Source organism: Vicugna pacos, chromosome 14 (genome assembly GCF_048564905.1).
Source record: "Vicugna pacos chromosome 14, VicPac4, whole genome shotgun sequence".
In the NCBI taxonomy this organism is placed as follows: domain Eukaryota; kingdom Metazoa; phylum Chordata; class Mammalia; order Artiodactyla; family Camelidae; genus Vicugna; species Vicugna pacos.
This window is the reverse complement of record NC_133000.1, coordinates 27,329,979-27,356,000: the sequence shown is the minus strand read 5'-3', so window position 1 is coordinate 27,356,000 and position 26,022 is coordinate 27,329,979. Positions and strand designations below refer to the sequence as shown.

Below are 26,022 nucleotides of genomic sequence, written 5' to 3'. Positions count from 1 at the left end.
GAAGAAATGTGCGCAACTTGAACTAGTTCATTGTGTTCTGGAAAATTCTGAAGGATGCCTGACCTTGAGCTTTGGAATGGACTTCTGTTACCTGTGTCTTAACCTTCCTCTCAGTAGCCTCAGATTTGTCTAGATAGTGATTTCTTTACTTCCCTCCCCTCCATCAAGTCCGTGTAGATTTACTGTGGCCAAATACACTACAAACTTAACTCCTTTTATTTAGTGGACTTTTACAAATTTACCATATTTTTAAGAATGGGAGGTGTTCCATTTTTCTCCTTCCTTTCCATTTTTTTATAGCAGATTTTTTATGACTATTTCAGTGTAGTTTTTCAAGACCTTTATTTTGAAATAAACTTAGACTTACAGAAGAGTTACAAAAATAGTACAGAGAATTCTTGTATACTTTCATCCAGCTTCTTCTGTTGCCAACATCTTAATGCCAACAACTTCAGTGCAATTATTTAAACTAAGAAATTAACGTTGGAATAGTACTTACTAAACCACAGTCTTTATTCAGATTTGCCAGTTTTTCCACAAATGTGCCTTTGCTGTTCTAGGATCCAGCCCAGGATCACACCTTGCGTTTGGTTTGCCATGTCTCCATCTCCTCTGATCAGTGACACTTCCTCATCTCTCATTTCCAACAATCCTGCTTATTTTGTAGCGTGCCCCTCAGTTATTTTCTCCAGTATTTCTTCTGTAAATTTCTGAAATGTATCCCTGGTGCCAGTCAGACTCACATAGCGAAACAGCACAGTGATTCAATTTAGGTATAGTTATTAATTAGAAAGTAATTAACTAAAGGAAAATTACTTTTTGATGCTGCAACTCCCAATTTCCCCAGGCCAAATGATGTTAAACATGTATATGAAGGTAGTGCTATAAGTGAGTTAATTTATAATCTATGTTGCTTAGGCATTAATAGAACTTTAACAACAAAAACAATAATTACTCTTCAGACAGAAACTAAAATTTTGATTTGATGATTGCTCAGATAATATTTTTGAAGGAGATACATTCAGTTAAATAGCCACCTGGTAAGGTCTTTCTATTTAAAGAAATAGATATTTATCACATATCCACTGAGATATACCTCCTTCAAATTATTCCTCAGGCCTTATACAGTTATGTGTTCTATGTACTTCCTGTTCAGTATTACAGATATTTAATGAATGACCTGTATATTAATATATAGATATATTGGAGTAAACTGCATTTCAGGGCTGTGTTAATATCTGTAGCTACAGTATCATTTTGTACCTATGCAGTGTAGTAGATGTCCTGACCTATGTTTGAATGGAAGAATTGGTTAACACACAGTGGTTAGGATTGCTTCTTTGGGCCATGAATGTGGGTTTCTGAAAAAGCCTTATTATAATATAAAGTAAGTTATTTTCAAATGGTGTAGTGGACACTGTTGGTCCCCCTCCAAGACCCCCTTCCCCAGGCTGGGGCAGGTGCACCCCAAGTGTGAGTTGTGGTTCCCCGTGGCTCACAGCTGCCCTCTTATCAGAGATTTGGCCTCTGGGAACTTGGGTCCTACAGCCAATGGCTGACTGACTTGGGGGCGTCAAGGGTGTTCTCTCCCTCCAGGTACTACGGACTGCTGTGCATTTCACACTGAAGCAAGAGTCCAGCTGAGGCCACATTTTCAAATGTCCCTGTCCTGCCTTGCTTCCCTCACTCCCCTTATCCTGAGTGTGTCACCTGCACCTGAATTGTTGTCTCAGGTCTGCCTCTAAGGAACCTGACCCAAGACAATGGAAATGCGACATCATCATTTTGAGCAGATGTAAATTAAGTAATGTGAAAACTGATGACTTGCTCATAAGGGACCCATTATAGTTACTTGGAAACTGCACTAGACTGGGTATCTGGTCTCCAGCTGTCCAGTTGCTAAGCTGGTTGTGAGCCTGCATTTCTGCTCTGTGATCCATGGAGCTTAGACTACGTGATATTCAGACCCTCATGCTGAAGTTTTCCCATAAGGCAAGGGTTATTAAATGAAAATGCTTAACTCCCCCAAGGCCCCCCACCGCCAGGTTCTTGGATGGCTTTGGAAGATGCTCAGATTGACTTGAATTGGAATTGTAATATCAAATATGGATGTGCATTTTCTAGGAAAACGTTTCCAATACATTTCACTAGAACTCTGTGACCCTCAGAGGTTCAATGCCAGGGTCTCGTAGAGTTTTTTTGTTTTAGCCCCTTTTCCCAGTGATAAAGATTCAAAAATCCTGTACCCTTCATACGTATATATACATACATATTATTTCTTTCCATCACTCCCTTATGTCTCTTCTTCCTTTTGTAAAGGGTAGAACTGTTCTTACTCCTTTGAGTGCCCTTTCTTCCTGGATGTAAAGAGAATGACTGTAAAGCTGCATACCTAGTGCCTGCTCTGAAAGGTTTGTGGGATTATGTAGTTGATTCCAAACTTCCCTGTAGCATCATTTCTTCTTTGCTTCCTTTTGTTTTTAAGCAGGCACTGTCATCACACTTCTGTTCTGGAGCTGAGTGTTATATTTAGATGAGAGGTGGGATAAGCCAGAGGAAAGAAGTTGGGGGAACTCTGGGTTTCTTCCTCAATTCCAAATACACAGCTTTTGTGTACAAGCTCATGTTATTTTGAAATGCCTTTCCAGGAAGAAAGCAGTAGCTTTTTCTTTCTTGCAACTCTCCACCTTGAAATTTTATTTTGATTTCAGCCACAACTAATGGGCTTTCTATTTTCTAGTCTTTTATATCTCTTAAGTATTTTGATTTTCTGGTTTAAGAGGCTGGGGAGTCATGTTAGGCTATTAGACAGAAAATTCAAAATATAGTGAATAATTTAAAACAGACGTTCTCAGTGCTCTTAGGTACCTACCCCAACAACTTTTATAACAATTGTTCCCTAACTTCCTCATTACTTTTTCTTAAATTCTTTATTGATTATATAAGTTGTATACACTCATAATTTTAAAAATCAATATAATTCCTTACTCTAGTGTATATAATAGAGCAGTATGTATTTCAATATAAACAATTGGCCATGACTACTCAAGAAGGTACAATAAAGTCACATTCTGGAACCTTTGCCTTATAACACAGTGAACAACAGCTACAGTATCGGTTGATATAGGTGTACTGTTCCTGGTGATTTAAATAACATAAGCAGTATTATCCTGGGATACCTAAATTTCAGAAATAGAGCATACATGATGGTAAAGCTTAAAAAAAACGTAACTAGAATTTAAAGAGTAGTTGGATACTTGGAAAATTCAATGTACATTAAAACTATGTAAGACAGAGTATTTAATGTGTAATAATTTACACATTAATTCCACTGTACACCTGATTTCATTGAGTTAGAGTCTAGGTTTAGATAATTATGATTTTCCCTCTCTCTCTCTTTCTGAGCATCTCTCTGTGGGATGCAGGACAATTTCTTATTGTGCAGGACTATCCCATGTGTTGCAGAATGTCTAGCACACCTTTCCCCTGTAAATGCTGGTAGCAGCACCTCAGTCACCATGACAACCAAAACACCCTGAGACATTTTGAAAATGCTTCTTAAATGGTGTTAAGGCCTGTTGAGACTCACTGGTTTAGAGAAAAAAAAAAAAGGAACAAAATAAAACATTATTCTTATAATATAAAATTTCTAAACAGAACAGCCAAGAGTGACATTAGTAATTACTACCTTTTATTGGAGTGTCAAATGGGACAACTTCTAAGGTCTTTAATATTTATTCAAGGTGAAATGAAGGGAATTGTGACTTTTAAGTGCTGCAGGGGTTAGGTAGCCAAAAACTGAGTCAGCTAGAGGCATAAACTACAGTGTCTGAACTGTAACATAGAGAACTTAGAAGAAATTAAACTTTCTGGGCTTCCTGTGTGATCCAAAGTCCTGATTTTTATGGGCCTGTTTCTGAATGGAGATGGGGTTTATATACATTCAGGTGTCTCACGTTGCATCTCACAGATGACCCAGGGCTAAGGTCAGGAGGAAGTCTATTTGTGCTGCTTCTCTCTTTCAGCTGTTTCTGTCTTAACCTCGGCCTCCCTTCCTTTGTCGGAGTAGCCTCTTACTTCTCTTACTTAAACAACTTAGTCGATGGTTCTGGTCACAATTCATATCTTTATGTGGATATTCTTTTTTGTTTTTAAATTTATTAAAGTAGAGTCAAATTACAATGTGTCAATTTCTGGTGTACAGCATAGTGTTTCAGTCACACATATACATACATAATATTCCTTTTCATTTACTTTTTCATTGTAGGTTACTACAAGATATTGAATGTAGTTCCCTTGCTATACAGAAGAAATTTGTTTTTTTAAATCTATATGTGGATATTCTTGGCTTGTATTCCCTAGTCAGAATTAGGCCTGTAGTAAGATCTGGGGTACATAAGCCCTTATTTTGATTGGTGCTGTTGATAAATGTTAGATTTTTTTGGGTGGTAATTTTTTGTATGAATGAAACTTTTATGTGATTTAGAACATTCAGTGAATTAACTGATTAATGAATATTTTGGATAAGGGTGAAGAAGAGACAGTTAAAACTGTAGAATGCTTTACCTTTTGCTGGGATCAGTACTAGGTGGTTGATACGTGTTTCTAGCTGTCAGAATCTGGAAAGTGGTTGTCTTATTTTCCTTTTAATTTTTATGATGTACGGAGCCGCTCTTTCAAAATGGTGCAAGGTAGCTTCAGGTGCAGCTGTTGTAAAAAATATATATATATATTTATATGATGTATATGTATATGCATGTATATATTTTGTATGTGTCTAAATTGTGAATACTAATAAGCTTACGAAGGCAGAAATCTTCAACTGTCTAATTATCTGTGGTGATGTGAATGTAATTTTACTAGTCTGCTGTGAAGTTAAAAAGTTTTTCGGATAAGTGTTTTACCTGTTGAAATGATCTAATATTCTCTCTTTGTATCTCCAGCTCCTTTCTCTCTCTCCTCCAGGCAGAACTACACGGAAATCATTCCAAAACAATTAATGCTGCTTTAGTCACCAATTATTGATTTTCTGTTCACAGTGTATGGAGAATTGCTGCTCTACTTAGATTCTAAAATGAGGCTTTTTAATTGTGTTTTCCAGGAAGATATGAATTTAAATGAAGATAAGAAGGCACCATTGCGGGAAAAGGACTTCAGTATCAAAAAAGAAATGGTGATGCAGTACATTAATACTGCTTCCAAGACAGTAAGTAAAACTGTCAGGTTGAAAATACTGCTGAAACGTGTTGTAGTATGGCAAACAATACATTTGTCTAAGGAAGTACTTAACGTTTGTGGGCACCATAATCAGAGGGCTTTTGAATGTATAATTAAAGGCGCAAGTATTTTAATAAGTTTGTTTAACTTAAAAGTATTTCTTACCTTATCACTTTTACAATGCTTTTGTTTTTAGCCACTCACACTGTTAAGAACCACTGATTGCCTGGTCTTTTCACTCTAAAACATCATAACTTGTTAGGGAATTACGGTGGTTATTGATTTCCAATGTCACTTGTAAGTTGGGATAATATTTACATTGTACAAAAGTGAGACTGATTTTACTCTGGACATAGAATAGTGGCTTACAGGCATATCTTTAATGTGAGTTTCCCTGTGGATTAAATTATCTTGTAACAAATTATAAATGTAGACACTGAAAGGTGCATTAAGCCTCCACATGGCTGCCAGTTTTCTAGGGAAACATGAAATGTGTGGGTGGAAGTAATGACTAAATGTCTGAGAGACCATGACTGGCTCACAGAATCAATTACATTTATTTCATGGAACAACAAATGAGCTTGACCTGTCACAAAAAAGTTGTGAATAAATGGACTGGATGAAAAATATAAAACGGAAGCTAACAAAGAAGCAAGGATCGGTAGAAAGACAATAGAAAATGCTTTCGGCTGAACTTAAAATAAAATTGGATTAGAGAAAAATAACACACTACAGTTTTCACTGGATACTTTAACCTAAGGTCAGGTTACAAAAATATAAGTTATTTATACTTTAACTCCATTTATCTACCAGACCAGTCAGTGACTCTGAGGTATTTCTTTTGGGAGAAAGACTCTAGTGATGTTTAATTTTTAAACGTGTCTGTGTTTTGGCAGCCTGATGCTCACATGTAGAATTCATGGAATACTGTGCTTTTCCAAGCTCTTTCTATACATGGACTCTTTATCCTGCTGTTGAGATATGACTTGCTTTTGTCTCCTGAAGATACTCTGCCATCACAAGTCAGCGGCAGGGATTCAGGTGTCAGAGCGGACTTATTTATCCTTGGTTTGTCTTGGACATCTTATTTTACCTCTCTGATCCTCAGTCTCCTAGTCCATAAGATGGGGCTAAGACCTACACCAGGCTTGTTGTTAGAGTTAAATTGTTTATTCTGTGATTAGAACATAACAGGTTTTTAACCGGTGGCTGTCTCTTATGGCAGTGGTCATAGTATCAATTGTTTGTTTTTTAATTTTTCTTTGTGATTTGTTTATTATCCTTACTGTTGAAATCAGTACCCCCTAATGAAAAATATAAGTAAACATACTTCAGTAAAAACACTAATTTCCTCTCAGTGAGTCTCCGTTTCTAAGACATTCATTTGTTCACTCAGCACGTTTATTAAGTGCCTGTATACCAGGCACCATTTAAGGCTCTGGAGATTGAGCACCAAGATAGTATGTGGCTGTAGCCTGTGGAGCACGTGGGATATGCATCACAGAAACACAGAAACACGTGCAATGAGATGTGGGAAAGAAAAGCAGGGGGAGTGGAAATGGTGTGACTGTTCAGAGTCATCAGGGAAGATGCTCCTGTTAGGGAGTTTTAAATCCAACACACATGAATCCACTTAATATAATTACAAGAGATACCGCAGTAGTTAGAACTGGTTTAGAAAACCTTGGCATAATAGTGGAGTTCATTTCTGGATTTCAGATAAACAGACTTTTTAATAGAACAAGCCATCTTGAACTTCTTCACAGTGGATACATTTCAGTTTACACTCATTGATTTTAAACTCTAATCCTCTAATTATTTTGGACTAGGGTTGGAATTTATTTACCAGAATTAAATAATTAGATTATCAGGATTGAAATGGATTAGTTATCTGAAGTATGATTAAAGCATTTAATTGGTGTGTGGAGGGTCCCAGCTTTTCCTAGGAGGATTCTGAATAATTTGGCAAGTGGTTAACATTGTAGAAAGTTCAGGCTGACCAGCCATCTATTTTCGCTCTGGAAGTAGAGGCACATTTCATTAACTCTAGGATTTGGACGTTGTCATGCCGGTACACTTAGGTTAATGAGTACCGAAGAAGTTTCTCTGAGGATAGCAAAGTTCACAGATTGGTTCTGGAGAGGATGTGGGGTGCTTGTGTCAGGTGTTTTGAGCCATTTGAGCCTTAGCATTTGCTTTGAGATTCTCTTTTGTGAGTAGGCATTGATATTTTTTGGAAAATAACTATTGATGCCTACAGTTGATGATTAGAAAATGCTTTATAGATGTTAACTCTGAAACTAGCCCCTAAGGTAATAAATCAGCTTGGTGTTAGAACAGGGAAAAACAAAAAGCCGTAAAAACCATAAGTCAAACTAAGTTGTCTCCAAGACCTTAATAAATTTCTGTTTAGGTGACCAAATAGTAAAAACGAATTTCTTCAGTTAGGACAGATTATTCACATTTACTAAGCAGATAGCATATTTAGAGGGTAAAAATGCCAGATTCACATGTTTCTAACTTCCTAGGACATGGGTATGTGACTCAGGTTTGACCAATGCACTCTAATGGCCAGGTCTGCTGCTGGCTTCTGAGACAGGTTGCCCTTCCTCACGGAAGGACCCAGAGCAGGAAAGCCACTTTTCCCTGCCACTTGTCACGGTTGTGAGAGGGTATGGGATACTTGGTGCGTGACGTTGTGGAGCTGCTGCTCTGGCCCGATGCAGTCCTGCCTCCAGACTCTACCGTTATGTGACGTAATGCATGTTCTTATTTAAGCTGCTTCAAGATGGGTTTTTGCTTTGCTGCTGTAAACATTCTGATAGACCATCCACATACACTTTTGTCTATGTGAGATCTCTCTTTAATTCACTCTGGAAATTCCTCTTTCCATCCAGAGGAGTATCTTAAAATATTCTCCCCTCACCCAGTATACTCAGAGCATGGATGGGCAAAGTACTACAAAACCCAGTGGCTGTTTCTTGGTCAGTGACTTGCCTCAGATGTTTAGAGGCAAGTTTATTGGAGAAAACTTCTTTCAAAAAGAATGATACAGACTTTGAGAGAGTTTGAGAGATGGGAATGGAAAACCAGAAAGATCTCTGTGGGGAGGTAGAATTTCAGGGGGAAAGTGAGAGAGACATTTGAAGCGGTGTGAGGGAAATTTTGTTTTATGCTGTGTAGCATAACACCTTTATTACATCTCTAAGAACCAGTCAGTAGAGATGAGCATTTGCTCATCGGTGCTTTTGGACTCATCTTCTTTATTTTATTTTGTTTTATTTTTATTATGTAATAATTTATTTTTATGTATTGAATTGATGACACTGTCCAGGCAGTTTACTTCTATGCAGATTACAACCAAAGTCAGTACCTGGTCTTTTCTGGCTGTACCTTTAGGTGTGGATATAATGCTTTAAAAATCTCTTCAACATTTATGCTTCTAGTTCCTTAGGAATGCATTAGCTTGGAAACTAAAGTTCTTACAGACTCCTCGACAGCCCCCTCCCACCCCACCCCACTGCAATTCACATGTCACTGGAGTCTGTATCCCAGCTGCAAGTGACAAGTTTATTTTAGGTGGGCTGATATGAAATAAAAAAGGCCTAATCTCACATTTCTAAGGTGCTTGATTAAAACATCCATCCTTTATTTCCTGTTGGTGTTTAGTTTTCTCCTTTTTGATTTCTTTGTCCCAAGAATGAAGCAGAATTCCTCTTTTATGAGTGCTTTTGGAAGTTTATGAGCTTCCTTTGACTTTGTTTCTAACTTTTTTCTTCCAGAGTCATTCTGGGCCACAGTCTAGTGGCTGCAAGGGCTCCTCCAAGGCATTGTTAGGAAAGTTTGAACGGCGTTGAACTTTACTCCTTGAATCCTTTCTTAAGTACTTCTGTAGTTCTTGCTCCATTTTCTTTAATAAGAAATAAAGTTAAATAACACATATTATGGAACGTAATTTTTAAAGGCACACAGAAAGACTAACAGAAGTTTTAAAAATAGCATGATGAAATGAGTGTAAATTGAATTCGTAAGAGCAGGATTATAGACTCTCCTGTTATATGTGCATGTGAATGTATATAGGTCTGTGTGTATATTGTTTAAAAGTATTTTGAAGGGTATTGTGACTTGTTTTAGCTCAGTAAGATATGATCTCAAACATGGAGAACATGGGTTTCTGCAGTATCAGCCTTCTAGGCATATTTTGATCAGAAAAGAACTGTGTTTTGAGAAAATATTAGTTGTATATTCATTTGTATGTATGTTTGTTTGTATTTCTCTAGGTAGAAAATGTAGGATTGATTTGTTAATATTATAGTATTAGTGAGGGCTTTTCATACCTTCCAGTGGTTTTTTTTTTTTTTGAGTTCAGTTTCATATATCAATATTAGGAACATCGTCATATACATGTAAATTAGGTTGTTCTTGTCCTTGTTTAATTTTCTCTCTTTTTGACATTGTTGTTATTTAAAAGGCTTATATTTTAGCCACTAGAAACTTAGGTGAACCAGACGTTATTTTTTACACATTCTTGTTAAAGTTAACATGGATTATTATTTTTTGACTTACTTTTCAGGTTAGGGATTTGATCCAAGCACTCCTACAAAAGCTTGGGAAAAGTTAGTGGCTGATATTAGACGCTTACCTGTTTATCATCAGTGCCTTTACTTTGCCTGTTTGTGTCCAGGTCTTGCTTGCTGACTAGGAGAAAATTTCAGAGCCTCAGGGCCATGAACCACTTTCTTCTTAAGAGTCTTTCCTAATCAATCTGGCACTTTAATTTACATTTGTGCCTATGTAGGACAGGTTTTATTTATGTACAATTAAAATTATCTTCCAACAGCTCAAAATCATGCAGTTTTCTTAGGAGTCGTTGTGAGCAGCACCGGTGGTGTTTAGTGTTCTCTGTTGTTACTGCTTTGTGTTTTGGTTTAGGCAGGAATTGAGTATGAAGAAAGCAGTCATCTTCTTTTCTTTTTTTTTATAATAGGAAGAAATTATATTAGGTTCAAATTAGAATCATATATTTATGGTCTTTTAAAAATCTTATGGTTATTTAGGACACCTCTTCTTTCGTTATAGCACTTTTTAAAAGCCTTTCCAGATATAGAAACATTGTTCTTTACTAGTAAAATTCACTAGAGTTTTAGAGCCTGACAGGATATCTAAGGTTGTTTCCAACTTGTTTTTTGAGTTGTTTCTTGACCTAAGATATTTTACAGTGTTCCTGCTTACTTTTTAGATTTTTATGAATGTAATTTAACTTACGTCTCATATCTGCAAAAGTAGTGGAAGCTTTGAAAGTGCCAGGAAGAAGAGGCATGTGATTATGATGGAGATGAAAGTGAAGAAAAAATATCCATATGGAATGAACGTTTTGAAACAAGGAGCAGCTCTGAAGGAATAAGTGAAAAATTAAGAAAAGTGCTATGTATGTACAATTGTTTTTCTGTGAATGGAGGGGGGAACGTAATAGCTCAGTGGTAGAGCGCGTACTTAACCTGCACAAGATCCTGAGTTTAATCCCAGTACCTCTGTTTAAAAAAAAAAAGCCATATTTAGTGAATGTAGGGGAAAGGTATGGCGATGGGAATAATAAATAAGTAAACTATAATAGAAATGGAAAAGAGGCTTATTTGAGCCAAACCGAGGACTATAGCTGGGAGACAGCCTCTCAGATAGCTCTGAGGAACTGTTCCTGAGAAGAATGGTTTTTAGCACAGTTTTATGTCTTAACAGAACAAAGAACATCTAACAAATCAGGGATACATTCCTTCAGGGTTTCAGAAAATAACCCAAGACACAGATGAGCATGTACACAGTGAGTCTGTCTGGCTTTGGCACCTGGGAGGGAAGTCTCGTCATTGAAGGAGTACCAGTAAAGACATCCTAAGAAGGGAGGCATTTAATCTTTATTTATTTTGGGGGGGAGCTGAGGGAAGGTAATTAGGTTTATTTATTGAAATTTTTTTTTAATGGAGGTACTGGGGACTGAACCCAGGACCTCGTGCATGCTAAGTACGCATTCTACCACTTGAGCTATACCCTCCCCCCTCTTTATTTTTAATGTGGACATTCTTTACTTCTGTCCAATGCATTCTTTTCTTTAATAGTTAAAGAAGATGTACAGTGTATGTTTGATAGGTAGCAAACAGGCTGTTTTTGTCAGCATAAAATATAAGTTAAATCATGTATAAGCCAGAATGATGCCCCCATACCTCAGTATGTGAACATTTCTTCCATTGGTAATTGAAGAAATGAAGAAAAGAAGTCACCAGAAACAGTGATCCTCCACCTTGATATCCATTGGAATCATCTTTAAACTTTAAAAATCTGAATGTCTGGGTCTTGCCATTTAAAAATGAAGTCAGGATTCCTGCAGGAGGGGCCCAGACATCAGTACTTAGTAAAGTGCTCTCAGCGATTCCCGAGTACAGTCAGGGATGAGAGCTACTGGGCAGGGCAAGATGAGCCTCATCACTGGATGTATTCTAGTGTAATGTGAATTCAGCCAAAGACTGGAAGCTAATAGAACTGAAAGGCTGAGCATGGTGAACATTTACTCATAAAACTGTTATCAACCCACTGTGGGGTCAAGGTTAGTTTGCATGTGCATAATGTCAAAGTGGTGTTCAAGGGTATACCGTAGCTACTAAGAAATTTGCTTGGCCTCTGGTAGAAATCACTGAAGGGTAAGGTTATCTACTATAACAGATAGAAAGACTTGGTCTGTTTTGGAGAAAGATGCCCAGCAGAATAGGTACTAGCAAGGAGGAGAAGAGTGTGCCTGGTTTTAAAGCTTCAGTGGTGGCTATAAACTTAAACCCCTCTAATTTTAGTTTGGACTTAAAGACAGGCTTTCAGTTCTTACTTACTCCTAAAGAGAATAAATTTTATACATACATAAAAAAATCCTTAATGAGTTAATTATCTTGATGTACAGAAGGCATTCAATCTTAATTTCATGCTTTCCTGATTTACTATCATTTCCTAACTGTTACAATACAATGGTTTCTCCACACCCCCAAGAAAATAAGGGTGGTTAGTATAGCTTCTTATCCTCAATGTAAAAATCAAATCCTTTCACTATCAGAAGTTTTCCAGGGTAGATTAGGTAAACTGGGAACTCTGTCCTTGGGATTCTTTGAGGTATGAAAATAAAATTATCCAAAAGTTAATTCAGACAATCTTACATTTTGTCTACTCCTTGTATAGTATTATTGTTGCATCAGATAAATATATACATATATATGTAGACTTTTTCTTGGGAAAGCTGTATTGCATTGTTTTGGCGAGTTAAAAATCTTTTTCTGGCATTATTTTTGTTAAGGATGGCTTTGTTATACTCTTTCGTTTAGTAGACATTTTTGTAGTTACTGAGGTGGTTTTTATTTACATTAGGTCTGAAATTACCTTAAAGCATCTTCATCAAATGAAGAAAGGCCCAGAAATGTGTGACAGCCCCTCCTTAGTGCAGCAGCTAGTACTATAAATCAGGGTTTCTGATTTTTTAAAAACTTTTTATTATAAAATAAAACACAGTTATAAAAAACACCAACAAATATATATGTAGCTTAATGAGTTATCATAAGAACTCCACTCTGGGCAATAAACGGAACCTTCTCAGCCCCCCTAGAAAGCCATCCATCTACCCTGTCCCAGTGTCAAACCTTGTTTTTTGGCCTAAATCACCACCTTGACTTTTATAGGAATTACTTCCTTGAGTTTCTTCAGTTTTATCACCCAAAGTTATGTCACCAGACACCATGTTTATTCTTGCTCATATTTTAAAATTTGAAATATCTTTAAAGGTTTTTTAATCTTCAGGTTTCCCCATCCATCCCTTTATTTTATCTAAGACAGTCTGGGTGTTGCTGATTGCATACTTATGATGAAGTTCCCATGTTTCCTTTCCTTTGTATTTGCTGAAATGTGACAGCTGGATCCAGAGACAGCTTGATCAGTTCAGATTTGATCCCTTTGGTGAGGCCACAGGAGGTATGTTCTGTATTAGGAGGTACTTCATGTCTGATTTATAACTAAAATTCTATGATTTTATTTTCATTTATTAGTTGGAATACATTTATAAAGAGACATTTCCTCTCAAATACTGATTACCTCTGGTTCTTTTATTTGCCAGTGTTCAAGATACTGAATTGGTTCCCTTCATCCTCTGAAGGTGAACAATTATTTTTAATATTTTTATTCTTAGTGAGTCTCAAGTTTTCCTATCTTTGACCAATGGAACCTTGTCTGGTGGATTCCTGGTTGTTTTGGCATGGTCTTGGTAGTTTTACATTGTTTTGTTCCTACCAGGTAGAATAAGATGACCCAGACTCCCCTCTGCTCACCCTAGACCTGAAATCAGTCATTTCCTTTAGTGTGAAATGCTATTTCAAGAACAGCCTGGAATCAAGGTTACTTATTGCTCTTGTGGTTAGTCAGTGTTTATAGGTCTTTTCAGTGGAGAGAGAGCAAAGGGAAAAAAGTATGCATATGTATTTATGTGTGTGTTTTAAAGAACGTTTCTTTTGCCTGTGCTGTCCACATCGCCAACTGCTGTGTTGTTGTTGTACTTTATCTGCAATGAGCATATAGCCCTTAACATTTTATACTCTTTTTTAGTGTTGACTTCTATGAATAACTGTATTTAGCCTCTATTTAGTCTTTACTTATATTTTAATGCCTACCACCAGTCCTTTTGTTAATATTCCTCTTTGTTAATATGTTTGAAGTTTGTTCTTTAGTAGATTTGTCTGAAGGGCTCATGAGAAGAATATTCCCTAAATTTTTTGTGTTGATAACAGTATTTGCCCTTTATTGTTTGGTCAGTTTTACTGGATATAAAAATCTTTGGCTCACATGTTTTTCCCTGTAGGATCGTAAATATAGGTTGGTTTTTTTTTTCCCCTAGCATAAAGCATGACAACATTGCTCTTAAAAGGTCTGCAGATAACTTTCATTCCCTCTAAGTTACTAGCTCTCTGTTTAGATGTTGAGTTGGGATTGTAAACTGCACAGTCTGCCCTCGGCTTGTGTGCTGCTGTTTCCCTTCTTCCTGGATCCTATTGTCCGTATGTTGGACTTCATAGATCTTCAATGTGCTACTTTTCCTCCAAGTTCCTTTTATGTTGTTCATTTCTTTTTAATTTAAAAAATCATTTATTTTATCTCTGAATCTCTTATAACAGATGTATTATTATTTTTTGTTCTTATATTCCTTCTAGCTTAGTCTTCATTTCTTTTTTTTCTTAGTCTTCATTTCTGAAGTTATTTATTTCCATATTTTTCCCCCTGAGTTCTCTCACCTTATTTCTGCATTTTAAAAAATTCTGCTCTAGATATTTTTTTCACATCTTGTATATTTTTTAATGTCTCTCAGTTTACCTATTTATTTATTTTTATTTAAGTATATTCAGTTACAGTGTGTCAGTTTCTGGTGTACAGCATAATGTCCCAGTCATACATATACATACATATATTCATTTTCATATTCTTTTCATTAAAGATTGTTATAAGATATTGAATATAGTTTCCTGTCGTATATGGAAGAAATTTGTTTTTTATCTACTTTTATATTTAGCAGTTAATATTTGCAGATCCAAAACTCCCAAATTTATCCCTTCCCTCCTACTTCCCCCTGGTAACCATAACATTGTTTACTATGTCTGCAAGTCTGTTTCTGTTTTGTAGGTGAGTTCATTAGTGTCTTCTTTTTTCTTTTTTATCTGAGTTTATTTTGAAATAGTAAGTTACAGTTTGCTATGTTTTACGTGTTTCTGTGTTTGTGGTCTGTAGGAATGTTCTTCTGGATCTCAATCTCACTCTCAGCACTTTCTCCACGTGGTGGGGTCCTGTCCTGGAAGGGAGCCCTGACCTCAGTGTTGAGACTCACAGGCCATTGACAGCTCCAGTCTCTTCAGATCTTCTCTGCCTCTTACCCTCACCTGCAGCTGGAGTGGGCCAAACTCCACACATTTTCAACTGCTTTTGTCAAGTTGGCCTGTTGCCATTGCAAAAGAATATCTTTGGGTTATTTTGGCTTCTCCTGTCTTCATGTCACCAGCAGTCTTTGTTGCTTTCTCTGTTTCTTTCCACACACATGTTGATGCTGTGCAGATTTTGTGGCTGTTTTGTGTTGTGTCTCCAATTGCTTGTATTTTGAAGACCATGGAAATCCCTTGTTGCTCAGTATTGTTTGGTTTTTGGTTTTGCTATTTAGTCGTTTTGTTTCTTTTTCTGTGGGGATCCAGGGAGTTGCAAAGACTATTCTGTTATTGCCATCTGCCCAGATCCTCTAGTCTTCTGATTTTGAATCTCATATTCTTTTCCTTATTTTATGTTAGTTTATGTCTTTGGTTAAAAAATCGTTTCCACTTTGTTAGTGTTCTTCCTCTTGGGTGGCCCCGCCCCCTCTTGGCTTTCAGGGGAGAAAGTGATGATATATTAAGGAATAACATTTTTCTATGTAACTTTAACTGGTATCTCTAGGTTTTGTTGTAATATTATCTATTTCACCCATAAACTGTCATCAAACCTCTTAATGGTCCATGACCTACAGATAGAGTTAAATAAAACACTAGCTTCTGTCTTAATTTCTATATTATGTTTGTGCAGTGCTGTCATCTTCTCGTATAATTTAAATAAGTTATGCAGAATGCATCCTTTTTTATATCCCATTGATGGTTGGAAAATTCAGACTGCCCTTCAGTACTTTACCCCACCCCTAGAAAAATAGGTCTCATCTGCTTGTGTGTGTCTATAAATTAGTGAGTGTGTTAAATCTATCACAGCATGAAATCACTTCAAGCGCTGAAAGACTATCTTAAAGAATTTAAATTGATTGCAGATGTTGGTGCAATTAAGCAGGCCTGATGAACTCAGAATCACGTTTCTTAGATTTGAATATGAATGCATTTAAAAAATTATGGTGATGTACTCCATGTAAATGGAGTTCTTAGGCATCTGAGAATTTCTATCACCTTATGCTTTGAAATGGTTCAGCAATGTGAGAAGTGATGTGTGACCCCTTATGCAGATACCTGTGTTACTTAGAATGAAAATGCGTTATTCATCTTAAGTATGTTGTTCCGTGCCATCCTAAACCAACTAGAACTGACTTTGAATGATTATTTTCCTTCGTTATTTCATTTGTCTACCAGTTTGTCTACCTTTTGTGCCTGTAATTCATTTGGAAATTATTCTGTAGACAGAGAAGGAAGTAAAATGTTCTTTCATTCCCATTTTTAAGGAGAAAAAGAGTATAACAAACAAGTTGAATGAATTGGCTTAGATAATAAAAGCATAGGACTTTTTCCCTTGAGGTCAGACCTTTTGACCAGTAGAACTCTACCTAACTTTAGTTGCTTTGGCTCTAAACTGCTGAAATGTAAAAGTTCTATTTATTACTTTAAAATATAACCTACTGGGTTGCAAGTTAGAAAGTGAATTCTGAAACAGGACCATAACAAGATTAAGTAGAGTGTACAGTTTGTTCCTTTTCAATTTATTTCAAATTAATCTGTGCACATTAAGTAGTTAAAGACATCAATTTCAGTAACACATGGTAAAATGTTATGGACATTAAGACTTTATTATATATACACTAGTAAGATAAATTACAAAAATGGTGAGTAATTGTATTTAGATACTATTTTTAAATACTAGGGATTACTGAAATATTGTAGTGTATAACAATGATTTGAAACAGGAACAAAGAATACATTATTTTTTTCTGGATGGTGTGAATTAAAACTATGTTCTACAATATTTTATAAGGCTTATTTTACTCATCATGGCAGATTATAATTTGTTTTTAGGAGTTAAGAATCCAGCTTTGTTACTTGTAACTTTGTGATTTCAGAAAGTTCATTATCCCTAAGATTTAGTGTACTAAATAATAAAATGTAAGGGTCTTTGTATGGGATAGGTAGGGCAATAAATAAAGTCTCTTAAGTTATCTTTAAGTCTCTTGATAAGTTCAGGTTATCAAAGTTTATACTAAAGTGTTAAAGGGGTTGGACGAATGCTACAGATGAAGTATTCTTAAATCTGATTGTACTGGAATAAAAAGTTGCATAAAAATTATTAAAGCTGGCGTCATAAAAGTACATACAGTATTTTTTCCTACTTAGAACATGAAAATATATGTCAATCTTTGGATATAGAGTCAAGCCTTCTCTTTGAGTAGGAATTGCTCCTACTTTGGTTTTTCCTGCAGAAGACTACTTGTGTGGCATCAGCTGTGATCACCACTTGTGTGTTTTAATTGGACCAAGAATTTTCACTTGTAAAAATGATGCAGGAAAAAAGGGTGTAGGGCATGAGAAGGGCTGTTTCCTAGGCTTCGGTTGACCCCCTGAGATGTACCCCGCCAAGTGTGACTCCTTGGCTTTGTGCAGGAAAGAATTCAAGAGTGAGCCACAGTTGAGTAAAGGTAGATTTATTAGAGAGATACATCGAAAGGCAAGAGAAAGGCCACAAGGTATGGGGGTTGGGTGCTCAGATTAGAGTAAAAGTAGGTACATACTCCATACACAGAGTGCAGGCAGTCTCTGAAGGGGGAGAGAGAGAGAGGGCGGCGGTCGCAAGGCACCATGTTGCCAGTTTTTATGAGCTTGGTGGCTTCACATGCTAAGAAGTGGAAGGACCAGTCTAATTAGTCTGGGGAAGGGTTGGGATTCCCAGGAAGTAGGCCATTTCCCATTCTTTGACCTTTTGTGGCTATCCTTGGGACTGCCATGGTGCCTGTGGGCATGTTATTCACCATGTTAATATGTTACATTGTGTGTATAATGAAGCTCAAGATCAGCTAGAAGTCAGATCTCCCACCATCTTGAGCCTCAAGGCCTACTGGGGGTTGAATCTTTCACCATTTTGATGGTAATTGCTGTATCATTCCTTGAATGGCTGTGCCCTGCCCCCTACCTGTCTCAAAAACAGTCTTAAGTTTTATGGCATCTGTGTGATTTTTACAGTGTGCCCTTTTCACCTGTCTTGCCCATACCTAATTTGAGAACAAGTTTTTTTAAAGCAGCTCACCCTAATCTTGTTTTTTCCTAACCATTTTAAATGATCATAGAAACGTCTCTTTTCATTCTCATATATGATTACATTAAACAAGAACAGGTATTATCATACTTCATAAACTGTTTGGGGTTTATTTAAAAAAATCAACTCTTGGTATTTACAGAATTCAATTCATAAGAGTAGTTATGTGTTAGCTTACAGCATACTTTCAGCAACTATCACTGTATGTTACAGAATAATGGAAAGCCTGATACTGGACGCCTTTCTCTAACACCCTAAAGAACTCACACTTTGGTGAACTTTTTTTTTTTTTTTCCATTCCTTTCTCTAGTGGGCTCATAGAAATAAAATTTTCTGTAACTTGTTTTATTTTTTACCCTATTTAATTGTTCTGCCTTCTGTTAGAAATGACTGATTGAACCCCAAGTGACTCAGAAAAACAAGAATATATTGACTCAAGCATCTGAGAAGCCCTGGAGTATGCTGGCTTCAGGCAGGCCTGGATCTGGGTTCTCAGATGCCTTAAGACTTCAGTCTTCCATTTCTCTCAGTATTGTTCCATTCTGTCTTGGCTACATTCATGCAGGTTCTTTCCATGGTATATCTGGATGGTTAACAGAAGCTTCTGACTTAACTCCTATATTTTAGGTTAGTAGTCTCCAAAAATTTTTGATCACCTACCCTATCAATTTAAAAAAAACTGATCGTATATGCCACATATGTTTATTATAAACATGCCCATTGTATTAGTAGTTCATATATAATATACATTAATGTATTAATATTTTACCCTAGCAACAATAGGAATTAAAAATATCATTACGATATAGATCAAAATATCAATATTTTGCTAGAAAATGTTGTCATATTCACAGATCCATTTGGATTTTCTTTTTTTGTTTAGTTTTCATCATACTTTAGCTATGCTAGATTCACGAAAGACAGATAAATGTGCCCTTATTTTGCTCAAATATTTTTATACAACCTACAAGTTACTTGATTATTATTTTCAAGAATTATGAAACTTTCTGGACTTGGTACCTTTTTAAAGTAAATTTTTAACTTTAAAATTTCTTTTATCTGTTTTCTTCTTAAAATTATACTCCTGACCCCTCCCCCCATTTTAAATGTCCTTTTAATTTTAAATTACCCATTATATTCTCCCTCTTATAATGGAATCTGTCATACCCGCTCAGGAGTGTTCTGGGAGCACACAGAAACATGCAGTAACCATTGTTTGTGGGGAACCTGTGTTCCCCAGAGTCCGTGTTACTTCCCTCTTGTCCACATCAACACTTTCTTGTTTTTGCCTGTACTGATTCCTCTGTTCTTGTACTGCTAACCAGCTCCCACCCTCCGTTTGGCCACATTTAATTTAAGACTCAGTGTGAATGTGCTATTTTGACCCCAGCATTACCACCGTCTTTGCCAATTTGGTTAGTGCCTAAGGGCCTGAGAAGATTCCATGTGCCCGAGCTCTGCCTTTGTGTGCTGTACAAGGAGGAAAAAGACATAAAGACATGCATCGAGGTCATGTGTCATCTGGACAAGGTAGATCCCTTTGTGACAGTATTATCTTTGTGAATTCATGATTGTCCCCACTTGATGGATTTTGAAGGCTCACAAGCTTGATTGGTCAGGGTGCTAAGACTCGGTATGTATTTGGTGGGCAGGTATACAATCTAAGCTAATAGAGGCTGATGTGTTAAATTCCAAATATCACTTTAATAATTCACAATCAGAATGCTATTATTAAGGGGAAAATTTTTGTATTTTCCACTCTCTTTGTAGGCTAGTCTATATAGGATGGCAGGTGACAAGAGAGTTGCTTACTTGGTTTGTTGCATGATCCACTGTGAAGACAATGGAATGTGTACCCATAGCATCCTGCACTTTTCCTATTTTAACTGTTCTCGTACTTCATGTAGGTATCCAGTGTGAATTAATGTCATAGACTAGAAGCTCTGTGAAGGCAGGGAATACATGATGCAGCAAAAACTAGATGATTGTGTTAATGTGCCTGACACCTCCCTTTACTGGGGAGTCTCAGTGGGACTCTGCAGAGCTTTGCATCTCTAGACACGTATGCAGGTAGCCGTGCTGGCTACTTCCTCCTGTAGCACATACTCACTATTGTTTGAGTACCCTGAAATTGCTGAGGCCATACTATTTATTGTAATTAAAATAAATTCATTTCATGTTGAGGTCACACTTGATCTTGTGCACATGTATAATCTCTTGGGTCATTTTAATAGAAGGCTCATTATCTGTTATATTTAGATTTTTCCTAATTTGTTATCTAAAGTTAATTGTAATTTTAAATATGGGTGTATCTTAACAGTTGGCAAAATGTATCTCCCTTGAGATACACTTCTTACCTGGTTATCTTTTAGAGGAGAATGTGACAGGAACTGATGTCTTCATTTTACTTTCTCACTAAGTATTTTTATTTTTAAAGCTTTTGATCTTTATACATTTCCCCCTGCCATTTTTGAAAATTTTCATAGGGCACAAAGGCTGTTTAAATAATCAAAATGATTAGAAATTCTAAGATCAACTTGTTTAGTAATCAAGTAACATTCTAAGTGTCATTCATTTATTCAGATGCTCAAATTTTTAATTATTAAAATCAAAAATACAACTTAAAAAACTAGAGTATCACTTAATGAGGTGGTCTTCAATATGGAATAATTTCTTACTATCTTATTGCTTTGTCTGTTTTTTTTTAAACTGAAAAAGGGATATGATTTCTAAATACTTTTCACATTTAAAGTTCTGTAGAAGGAATGGTTTTTTTATCAGATATGATTAGAATTCAGATATCATCTTGATACAAAATAAAAATGAAAAATGAAGGAATAGAATGATTGTAAGTAATTATTTACTTTTGTATAAAGCTTATCTAAAATTAAGAACAAGGCAGGGTGGAATAGCTCAATGGTAGAGTATGTACTTAGCATGCATGAGGTCGTGGGTTCAATCTCCAGTACCTCCAATTAAAAAAAAAATTAATAAACCTAATTACCCCCCCAAAAAACTCGAAATCATAATAAAAGATAAATTAAAAAAGAAAACAGTAAAATCTAAGAATGTGACTAATGGAAAGTGCACTAAATATATGTATTTAAAAATATAACAATTTTAAGATTTTTTTTTTCTTCAAAACTAAGGCATTGTTACAGAAAATCTAGGAATTATAAGGTTATCTTAGAGAAAAAAAAATACTACCAACCCATGACAAGGTGTTCAGCTACAATATTAAGGCTGTTTTGATTCTGAGAAAGTCTAAAAAGGAATCATTATAACATTAAGACTAAGGTTTCTGAGGCAGAAATGTTAAATGTGACTTCTCCTACTGTGTCAGTGTTTTGGCAGAAGTCCAAAGACTTAAGATAGCAGATGCCAGAACAGTGTGCCCTGAAAAAAGATTGTGAAACTGACTGTGCTACCATTAGCTCATTCACTTCCATGCTATATAAGATTAGGTTCATAAATACGTAAAAAATAGAAGATTGATAGGCTTTCTTTGGAGAGACAGGTGTCAGCTAAGGCATTATCTCCAACACCTTTTTAGGGAGTAGAACCAAATGAGTGGACATTTGGGGGAATCGCTCAGAAGTTGACTGTATCCCTTCCAATTTAAGGACACAGGGATTGGAAACTGACTATTTGCAAATGGTCAGCTATAAAGGCAAGATGCTACGTGAGCTGCCTTGGTGGCAGAACGAGGAGAAAAGATTAGAATTATTGTTGGAACAGGTTGAACTTGCACCAGAACATTGAGTGGATATGGACCTCTCAGAAGGGAGTTGCCTTCGCGTAGTCTTGGAAGGGGCCACCCTCCCATGCAATGAGAGAGTCTGTGAAGGGTGGACTGCCAAGTCTCAGCAAGAGTGTCTCTGAGGAACCCGCAAACGTATCCCACAGAAGAAGAGGGACTATTTGCATAGCAGCCACATCCAGAGAACAGTGGCATGGCACCGGAGTTCAGTGGTGATGCCTGATTCCAGCAGTTTTCTACACCTTAACTTTCTTTCCTCCTTACTCTCTTCAGCCCGGAGGATGCTGGAGGAAACCTGGTGAGGAGGAATGATGGAATTGAAGGACAAGGTGAGAAAATAGTGAAGATTCACAGCCCTGTTCAACATTGCAGATTTCCTAGCCTGAGTGAGGACCACCCTGAGGAGAGGGAGGAACTTTAAGTTAGTTAAGATTGAAGTTTTAAAAAAAATACTTATTATTTTTTTTTAAATATGGATTGAACCCAGGACCCTGTGCATGCTGAAAACATGCTCTACCACAGAGCTATATCCTCCCCACCAAGATTGAAGTTTTCATATTAGACCTGTCTCTTCAGAAAGAAAAACTCATCCTTACTAGCCTGGATAAGTTACATGGAATGTAGAATACTGAAAATAATCTTGCAGTGAGACAGTGTTTTCAAGCAAGTTTAAATCCAAGAATTATAAAGGAAAGGATGGGTAATTTGTTAATATAATGATTAAAAACTTCTGTGTGGTCAGGGACAGGGAGAGGGAGGGTGTAAACATAAAGTTAGAAGAAATAAAAACCTGGAAGAAAGAATTTGCTACATATCACTCATGTGTAAAGACTGACTATGAATCATTTGAAAGAGCTGAATAACTCAATAGGAAATTTTTTACTTAATATGAGTAGGCATTTTACCCAAGAAAAATACGAACAGCAAACAGCCACTTGAAAAGATGTTCATTCTATCTCAATATGTAAATTAAATAGGTAGGTAGAGGATTTTTCATCTGTCAAAATAGTAAAGCTAAAAAAGAGGGTGCTGACAGTAAGTGTTTGGTGAGGGTATAGAAATACAAAGCAATGTAACCTTTTTGGAGTATAATTTGGCAGTATCTATCAAAATAAAAAATTTGCATACCCTCCTGATCTAATGATCCCACTATTTTAAACCTATTTTTGTAACAATAGCTTGAATATATAAAGATCTGTATATGAAGTTACCTCTTGTAGTGCTGGGTAAAATATCAAGAAATTTAAAACAACTGAAATACCTATCAATGGAGAAATGAATAAGGAATTTGTAGCACATTGATGCGTGATCAGTGATATAGCTATTAAAATAAATGCGTTATATATGGGGAAAGTTAGCTGATGTAAAAAACAATATAGAAGCGTATGCATGGTACAAACAAATTTTTGTTTAAAGAGAGTTGTTGTGTGAGGACATACACACGTGTGTGAATGAGTAGGCACCTGTGTGTCGTTACCCATTTAAAGGACAACTCTTGATGGATTCGGACCAAGCTTGTTAAGAGCATTCACAGTTGTCATTTTGGTCTAGAATTGGCGAACATGAGGCAGGGCTTCCCGCTTTCTCATATATTTAAACAAAAAGGAGTAGTGGGATTATGGGCGACCTGGATTTTTATATTTTTGTGTGTTCCTCAAGATCAACAGGTTTTTTTTTTTTTTTCCCTTTGACAAAAAGCAAAGAGGATGGTGTGTGGGGCAGAGTGGGACAACCATCTACCAGATTACGTCAGAATTTTGGATACGGCCAGATGCCTGCTCCTTGGTTGTAGGCTGCGGCAATCCATTCTTTCTTCTGCTATGTGCAGGAAACTTGGGGAAGCTAATGTGAGGAAGACAAGGTCTCAGGTACATCAAGGAGCTCACAGTTTAGTAGACACAAAATGTATCAGCAGATGAGAAGAGTGCAGGGGGATACATGGCCCTAAGTGCATGGTGAAGTGCTGGATTGTCACCTGCAGCTGCGTGGAGACTGCCTCATGCTCTGCCTTTGAGGGTAAACGGGGTCACCCTGGGCTCTCACTAGTCTCCTGTCTGGCAGCCCGAGCAAGGCAGCAGGCTGCCCCTCCTGCGGCCTCCTTTATCCAGGTTTTCAGTATTGGTACCAAAAACTGTCTTTTTTGGAATAATATTTTCATAGCAGAAACAAAACTCTGATGTTGTTGCTAACAGAGAATACCATTTTGTCTTGTTTACCAAGTCATTTTGCCATGGTGCAGATGGCCTGATAACACGGACCACATTTCAATTAGGAAAATAAAAACAAATCAGCCTAGCTAATAGTATGCTGTTTGCAAAGCTTTTAAATGCAACTTGGAATAGCACACCGATTCATTTGACATTCTTGTAGTAAACTGGCACTCATTTAATAATCACTTTTATTTACAGAACTTGCATTTTGGAAACATCTGGATAAATCTATGAATAATTCAAATGTTCAGTTTGTGATCATTGCCAAATAGTGTTTATTAAGCATTTTCCTATGTGTGACAATGCTGGATGATATAAATATGATAATAAATGAAAAATATAGGAAACCTTGGAGACTTGACTCATAAGAGGTGTATTACTACATTAAAATATATGAAAAGAATTATTTATATTTGAAGCATTTCATGTGATTTTTCTGTCTCCCTTAGAATTTATTATTACCAAAATTGATTTTTTTTCAATGTGAAAAATTAGAGGGCTAGATCTGATAGCATCTAAGTTACTTTCCATTTCTGAAAACTCTTTGATTCCTTCCTTAGTAAGAAATGTTCCTCATTTACAATCCCTGCTTTCAAAAACTTGATGTCTTCATCTTAATATGTTTTCAGAAGTAATATATAATCATTGCAGGAAACATATATAAGCCAAAAGGAAGAAAATAAAAACCATCCATAATTTCTTCACCAGAGAAAACTGTTGTTAGACAATTTTGGTTTCTTTCATTCAGAATGGAAAATGAGGTTGAGGATATTAACCTCAAAAGGTAGTTGTGGAAAGTAAATGAAGTCCTGCATGTCACTGCTGCATGTATAGTGTGTGGCAGGTATGTTAGGTAAAGCATCTAGCAATACTAAGGAAAGGTATGTTCTTTATTTTTAAAGAGTCTGCCTGATTTCTGATATTTTCATTTTTTATTTTAGTAGTGTCCTAATTATGTTCCAACTTCCTTTATTCTGAGACTTGATAGAGACCTTTAGCAACTGTAACTTATTGTAAGTAGTATAAGATACTCTTTGTAAGAAAAACTTTTTTTGTCTAAGTGTTTTTTTTTGGTATTATCCAGTATCTCATTTCAAAGAAAAATATTCATGTTTATATAGATAAAATTTCAGTCTGATAGCATACTTACTTGTAGAGAACAGCAAAAAGTCTATATTTTTTCCTGAAATTCATGAAATTGGCCATGGCATGCCAGAGATTAGTTCTCAGATTCATAGGTATAAAGACATGATTGAAAACTTCTCAGTGAAGGTAGCTTAGCAATAGAGAGTGGTGATGGAGCCAACGGTGAAAGCCTCTTGTTAAGTGGATGGAGGAGGAGAAGCCCAGTAACAGATTCTGAGAAGGTGCTACCGCTGTGTCTCCATCTACAGATGTAAGACATACAGCTAGAGGAGAGTGAGATGGGAGAGTCTGGGAGAGGTTCAGGTGGAAAAATACAAAAAAATTGTTCTGCTTCAGGGAGACTGACAGAAGGACACTGAGAAGAGACATGGATTAGGAGTCATTTGTGAGAGGAACTCTGGGAGAAGGTTTACAAGGGGGCAAGTAACCAAATCTATGAAGGGTTATGAAGCGAATGTGTATTGAGGAAGAGGGGATAGTGAGTCCACACCACACTTGCCAGTTTTTCAGTGGTGATAGAAAAGAAAGAAGTGATTTGCTAGCCTGAAGGGAAGCAGAATTGAGGGAGGTGTGGGTGAGAGGGTGGGTCTGGTTGAAAGGTTTGTAGAAAAGGAATCACTGCAGAGAGAGAGGGAATAGGTG

General features: G+C 36.5%; 1 protein-coding gene across 6 annotated transcripts in view; it reads left to right on the top strand.

Moving 5' to 3' along the window:
- DIAPH3 (diaphanous related formin 3) overlaps window positions 1–26,022 on the top strand; it is a 473,996-nt gene that overhangs the window by 62,292 nt on the left and 385,682 nt on the right. For all 6 annotated transcript variants that reach the window (XM_072976641.1, XM_072976639.1, XM_072976638.1 and 3 more), the window contains one exon: window positions 5,102–5,206. In XM_072976641.1, the coding sequence (XP_072832742.1) occupies window positions 5,102–5,206 (105 nt within the window). The remainder of the gene's footprint in view (window positions 1–5,101; window positions 5,207–26,022) is intronic.